Raw genomic sequence first — 6,672 nt, forward strand, 5'->3', positions numbered from 1 at the left:
TTTACCCAGCGTGCACGTCTGTCTGCTTCAGGGTTACGCTGCGTGGGAACTGCTCTAGATGCTGAGTGCCCATGCCGTGACGGGTGCAGGGAGGAACTGAAGGAAAACCACTTTTATTTTTAGCTTGATTTAAAAAAGGAACATGGGTTAGTATTTTTGTCCCAGCATTGCTTCTCTGGAAGGCTTGTTCAGGCCCCTGTTTTCTCTTGTGGGCTGGGGTGGGTGAAGACCCATGCCTCTCCTTATGCAATAGTTTCCCCCAGACTAAGCTCTGCATGGTGCCTTGGAGGGGCTTTCTAGCCACGGGGCAGGCCCGTAGGGTAAAATGAGGCCACCTGATTCACTGACTACAACTCAACAACAGGGTGGGAAATGACATTCGGGATTGAAAGGGCTCCAAAATGAAGTATTTGAATCCGTCAGTAGACCTAAGTGGAATGTGCTGGCTATTCAGGAATAGTTTTGTCTTTGTTTCCATCAAACTTAAAGAAAAAAGAAAAACCCAAACACTTTTCTGCAAAATTTGAGCAAAAGATCACAGCCTGATGTGGGATAGAAACAAATGCTGAATGGTCAGGACTTTCCAAGGGGTGGTAAATTCCAAAGATCCTTTGGCCATAATGAGAAGGACCCAGTAGCTAATGCCTGCTGGTAAAGGAAGAGATGGCGTCCCCGTGACACTGGGGCGATGTGGCTTTTGAGGCACAGCTAATGCTGAGTTTGGGGGTTGTTTTCAGGGCTGGAAGCTCGGAGTGACTTCTGTTGGAGGCTGGGCAGGGAGCTGGACTTGCCTGGCAGGAGCGTTTCTGTGCGGAGCACGCACAGGCCAAACCCAAAGCTGGAATGCAAAGTGATCCTTCACTGCAGCACTGCCCTGCACTGTGCACTAGATATCTGCCTGGGGTGCTGCCAGCGAGACCTGCCGTTCCTCCAGTCTGAGAGCATTCATCTGGAGCTCTCCCATGAGCAAAGATCTCCTCCCACCCTCTTTTTGAACGCCTTGAGCAGGCAACCAAGGGGGGGACAAGCTTCTCGTGATACACTCCTGTCCCATCCCACCTTCTACTTGCGCTTTCCTGCAGGGAATTGGGCCAGATGACCCTTGAAGACCCTCCCAAACCCACATCTCCGTGATTTCCAAGCCCTATGTGAAATGGGAGTTACAGTTCCCAAAGTCACCTCTACCTCACAGGTTTATCCCCATTGTACAGGTGGGGAAAACTGAGGCTTGGAAGTGGAGAGACCTGACCAAAGTCCCATAAGCAATAGGTGGTGAATAAGACTAAAATGCTTTACTGCATGGCCCTGTGTCTTGTCTCCTACCTTGCAGTTGTAGCCCCATTTTACAAGTGGGGAAAACTGAGGCTCCGAAGTAGAGAGACCTGACCGAAGTGCCATAAAGTGGAGAGACTTGACCAAAGTCCCACAAGCAATAGGTGGTGAATAAAACTTAGATGCTTTACTGCATGGCCCTGTGTCTTATCTCTTACCTTGCAGTTGTACCCCCATTTTACAGGTGGGGAAAACTGAGGCTCCGAAGTAGAGAGACCTGACCAAAGTGCCATAAAGTGGAGAGACTTGACCAAAGTCCCACAAGCAATAGGTGGTGAATAAAACTTAGATGCTTTACTGCATGGCCCTGTGTCTTATCTCTTACCTTGCAGTTGTACCCCCATTTTACAGGTGGGGAAAACTGAGGCTCCGAAGTAGAGAGACCTGACCAAAGTGCCATAAAGTGGAGAGACTTGACCAAAGTCCCACAAGCAATAGGTGGTGAATAAAACTTAGATGCTTTACTGCATGGCCTCATGTCTTAACTATGCAGTCCTCCAGCTTTCCACAATGCAGACACATGCCGACCCCATGGCTCACTCTTCATTTATTTATTTTTTCCCCCTTTCCATCCTCTCCTCATTGTATAGGACAGCTGGCCTGCACATCAGTGCAGAGAAAGCTTCCCTGACAAGGTGGACAGTGAGTTATGGTGCACGTCCCACCCCAGGGAGCCCTGTGGATATCCGGGGAGCAGGGAGGAAGTCGGTGCAATAAAGCAATCTGTCTGCACAAAGACTCCATAGCCACCAACGCTGCTCGGGTCTCTGGTTATCTGCAAGGCAGCCGCTTTGCATTGTACCGCGGGAGTTGATGAGCTCCGGACCTCTTCTCCCAGTAAGTTCCAGTGACTTCAGCACTTTTTGAAAGCCTACAGCTGGAGCGAAAACCCGCGACTCAGAGCATGTCAGAGCACCAAGGAGGGGAAAGAACGGGGCTTTGTTCCTGCTCATCAGCTAGCAGAAAGGGACAGCAGGAGCCTTTGCTTAGCAACATTTTTTTTTTTTTTTTGGATGGGGTGTAAATAGGCAGTGGGCGCTTTTATGGGGATTTGCACATTGTAGCCCGAGTGGGAGACGCTGCCAAGCTTTTGTGCAGGGAGTCGCTGGACGTGAATGGGTGGGCTGGGGTGGAAAACCACGTCATTTGTCGCTGATAATGGCTGATACAGGCTGGTTCTTCTGCTGGCCTAGGGGCACCGGGCAGCAGCTCTGTTATATCCCAGGCCCTGCGCTCTGAATAGCAGGAAGCACTTATTTTCTGTTTTGATCTGATGTGGGCCAGTGTTCAGCAGAGGAAGGTGATATGTGAGCGCGATGCATGCAAACCAAAGTCACTCCTTTGTGGAAGCCGTCCAGCAAATTATCCTGGAAACCACAAGGTCCCAAAAGGAAACAGGCGGCCGGGAGCTGGAAGGACACGTTAGATGCTTGAAGTCAGGGATACAACTCGGTGGGGAAGAAACTCCCATGCATATCTTTGTTTCTAAGTGGCGTGTGTGTTTTTGCCTTCCTCTAATGTAGACTTGCTGCCGGCTTTTTGAGAAACAGAAGTAATAGGCAACCATCACACGCTGTTTATTTAGTGGGGTTACATAAGTGTGGCATGAGGCCCAGTGTGCGTGTGTGTTTGCGAATGCAGGAGACAGGCCTGGATCTGTGCACGGCTGGATTCGGCCGATCAGCTGTGGGAGGGAAAGGTGGGTGTGGTGAGCAGTGATTTTTTTAAAGCCACAAAGTAGTTCAGGGCCCCAAAGCTCAGAGGATCTGCGGCGACGGCTGAACAACAGGGAAAATATGAGTGCTCCTCTTATGTAAGGTAAGTTTACACTGCCTTTCTTCAGGGTTTCTAGCCACTCTTGTGCATGTCTACTTGTCTGAAAGCTGGCTCCATTTGTGCTCGGCAGATTGCAGAAGGGGAGGCTTTAAAGTTGCGCTGCACAGGGTAAGTCGCTGATGAAATGAGAGTTCGGGAGCATGCCGCATAGAAAACCCTTTTCATGGCTTATGTAATGGTGGGAGGGCAGTGCCTTTCCTGCAGTGTCTGTCAGAAGCAAAGTGTATTGGTGCACAATGGTGAGAGCTGTCTCAGTTAAAGGGGGAGAAATGTACTGGCATTACCAATAAAGCATATGCCAAAGTGGTGGAAAGTGGGATCGTAGAGTCATAAGAAACAAGGGCTGGCAGGGACATCTAGTCCAACCCCCTGCACCAAGCAGGACCAGCCCCAAGGATCAAGGTAAGCGAGCGGTGGGCTCTGTCCTCCTCCGTGCCAAGGTTAAAACCCAAGCCTTGCATCTCTCACGTGAGACTACAAGGGGAGGATGCAGACCGTCTAGCTGGAGACGCCTCACAGAAGGAGAACAATCTGCCCCTGCCTGAAACTATTCCTGCGGCGCGTGACGCAGACTGCAAAAGGCAGGCAGCCTTCGTCTCACCTGGGATGGCTGGCTCGATGAAGCAAGATCGAGAGCCGTCTGCCGGGGAGGTGCGTGGCCTCCCTGGCTGAGTCACGAGCCTGGTATTTGGCTCTAGTTGTGGTGAAAGAGGCTGATGTGTTCCTGCAGAAAGGAGGATTTCACCCAGGACTGCCAAGGTACTTTGACACGGGTGGTGAATGTGTGCTAATAGAGGCATAGGTGTTCGGGGCTGGAAAGGACCCTACAGGATCCTCGGGTCCTGCCCTGCTGCACTTGAGTGGAAAGACAACTGGGGTCAGATGACCCCAGCGAGGTGGGCATCATAGGAAAGGTCGCTGATCTTCTCTAACACGCTCAAAGGTTGATAATGAATCGTAGCGAAGTCAGGCTGGAAGGGACCTGCGGAGCTCATCTAGTCCAACCCCCTTCCTGAGACAGGATCCTCTCCATCCAAACCATCCCATACAAATCCACTGTCCACCCTCTTACCAAAACTACATAATCAAACCTGACACACGCACAAGACATGGTAACAAAGAAATGTGATTAAACCTAGGCAAACTTTCTGGTCCAGGAGTAATTTTTTTTTTTTTTTTTTAACCTGGTTTGATTGAATTGGAACCAGCTGCTTAATTTCCCATGGCCAGAAAGCTCCCCAGATGATATGGCTGCTCTGCAAAACGAGGGTTTTGCTACCTTCATCAGTAAAGTTGGTAAGAGCATCGTTCACAACGCAGCTCTGAGGATCTCCCATCTTGCCAAGGAATCTGTCAGCGCTCTCCCTTAGTGTGATGGTGTCTTAAAGCCTGAGAAGCTTCAAGCCAAATTCTGGACGGATCGGACCAGCCTTTTCTGATGAAGCAAAATGTGGGCAGAAAACTTCTGGCAAGGTTTCTGCATGTGATCTAGAGAATGCACGCCTCCAACGTGAGAGTTACGGCAACTGAAAAATCCCCTGGCATCCCAATTGTATAATAGGGATATGTCTGGTTAGCTCTGCAGAGCTGTGTTGTATTCCACTAGTGTCTACAGGCTTCAACAAAACTCTGCTGTGCCCAGGTTTGTGTAGACCTAGCATAGGCAAAAAAGGAGGCGGCGGCAGTGGTGGAGGTGAGCAATGAATGGATGATTCATTCGCTGATGAGAGTGGATCTGTGCTCCTATTCATGTGCCAACACATCTTTTTCAATGATCAAAGGGCCAAGAAAGATGTTGTCATGTGCAATGGTCTGCAGAACTACCTATGGAAAGGAGTAACATCCAAGGGATGGGTGACGAGAGGCATGTCGGAGTGATGCCCTGCCGCGGGGAGAGAGTTTCTGCTGAAACATGGCAGGGAGCACTGCCTCGGAGATGACTGCTACCCCCGCCCTTGCATCCGACCAGACATTCGTCCACACTGCACAGTAGCGTTGCAGGGCATGAACCATGATGTGCTGCTACTGCACAGCAGTAGCGAGGTACTGCGCAGCCAGCGTCACTAGGAAGCCGGGTGGGGATGCTACTCCACAGTAACGCCGGTTACTGCGCTGTCATTTAGTACTTGTATTTGCAAGTACTAAATGATGGTGCAGCAATGTGTAGATGCATTTTTTAAGCATGTCTTGTTCGCTCCCCTCCCGGCTCTGGTATCCTCCCCTCCCCGTGCACCAAGAAGAGCATATCCTTTGGTTTTTTTGCAAGGGCCCCGCTAGGTCCAGAAGCTTCAGCTGGTTTTAAGTTTTTTTTTTTTTTTTTTTTTTTCCAGGCAGTTGTAGCCATTAACCCTTTCCAGTCATTCTAGTGAGGCCTATACCTCTGACTCAGCCAGCAGGAGGGATGGGATTTGAAGCTGTCCCTGGAATCGGTCCCGCTGAGCTCAGCTGTCCTAGAGCCAAGTTGTTCTAGTGGTCTTAATAGCTTTTAACAGGTTCCCTGAGCCAAAGGGTTGTCAGGCTGCAGTGAAGATCTGGGGGAAAGTCAAGAGGCTCTGATCCAAATATCACAAAAAATACATCTATTTCAGTGGCTTTTAAAAGGACGTTTAATCAGGTCCAGATCCAGTGTGCCTCATGCAGCATTAGAAACAGTAGGTAGTTGAGTGCAGAAGGGTGCACTCAGATTTTAGCTTATGCTGAGCAGGCAAAGGTTGAACAGGGATATGGAAAGCTTCTGGCTTGGGGGTGGACCAGCCTTCCAGTCCCCAGGATTGAAACCAGCCCCTTAGCACCCTTCCAGCCATTTGTTTACTAGTTCACGCTAGCATGCGCCCTGTCTCCTTGCTTTTGGGTCAGATGCTCTCTGACCTGCTTACAACTTCTTTCTTCAAGTAGCATGTCAGCAAGTTTTCCTTCCAGGGTCTTGGGTGGATAGAAAACTTGCTGGATTATCAGGTTCAAAGGTTAGTAATCAATGGCTCGATGTCTAGTTGGCAGCTGTTATGAAGTGGAGTGCCCCAGGGGTCAGTCCTGGGGCTGGTTTTGTTCAATATTTTCATCAGTGACATAGAAGATGGGATGCAGTGCACCCTCAGCAAGTTTGCAGACGATGCCGAGCTGGTGGGGAGCTGTCAATAAGATGGAGGGTAGGGTTAGGATTCAGGGAGACCTTGACACATTGTAGGATTGGATCAAAAGAAATCTCATGAGGTTTGACAAGGACAAGTGCAAAGTCCTGCACTTAGGACAGAACAACCCCCTGCACCAGTGCAGGCTGGGGGCTGCCTGGCTGGGCAGCAGATCTGCAGAAAAGGACCTGGGGGTGACAGGGGACAATAAGCTGAATAGGAGCCAGCAGTGTGCCCGTGTTGCCCAGAAGGCTACTGGCATCCTGGGCTGCATTGGTAGGAGCGTCTCCAGGAGGTCGAGGGCAGTGATTCTTCCCCTCTGTTCAGCACTGGAGAGGCCACATCTGGAGTCCTGTGTCCAGCTGTGGACCCCCCA

The 6,672-nt window shown here is 50.3% G+C and overlaps 1 protein-coding gene across 4 annotated transcripts in view; it reads left to right on the top strand.

Annotated features, from left to right (window-relative positions):
• Window positions 1-6,672, top strand: part of ALS2CL (ALS2 C-terminal like) — a 127,429-nt gene that overhangs the window by 50,768 nt on the left and 69,989 nt on the right. The window contains exon 1 of one of the 4 annotated variants that reach the window (XM_019508032.1): window positions 1,425-2,169. The exons of 2 other annotated variants lie outside the window; for them this stretch is intronic. In XM_019508032.1, the coding sequence (XP_019363577.1) occupies window positions 2,146-2,169 (24 nt within the window). In that variant the 5' untranslated portion in view covers window positions 1,425-2,145. Of the gene's footprint in view, window positions 1-1,424; window positions 2,170-2,189; window positions 3,151-6,672 lie in introns of those variants that run through there. One more of the 4 variants, XM_019508034.1, reaches the window with a different exon arrangement.

Source organism: Gavialis gangeticus, unplaced genomic scaffold (genome assembly GCF_001723915.1).
Source record: "Gavialis gangeticus isolate Ggan-Ray unplaced genomic scaffold, GavGan_comp1, whole genome shotgun sequence".
Lineage (NCBI taxonomy): Eukaryota > Metazoa > Chordata > Crocodylia > Gavialidae > Gavialis > Gavialis gangeticus.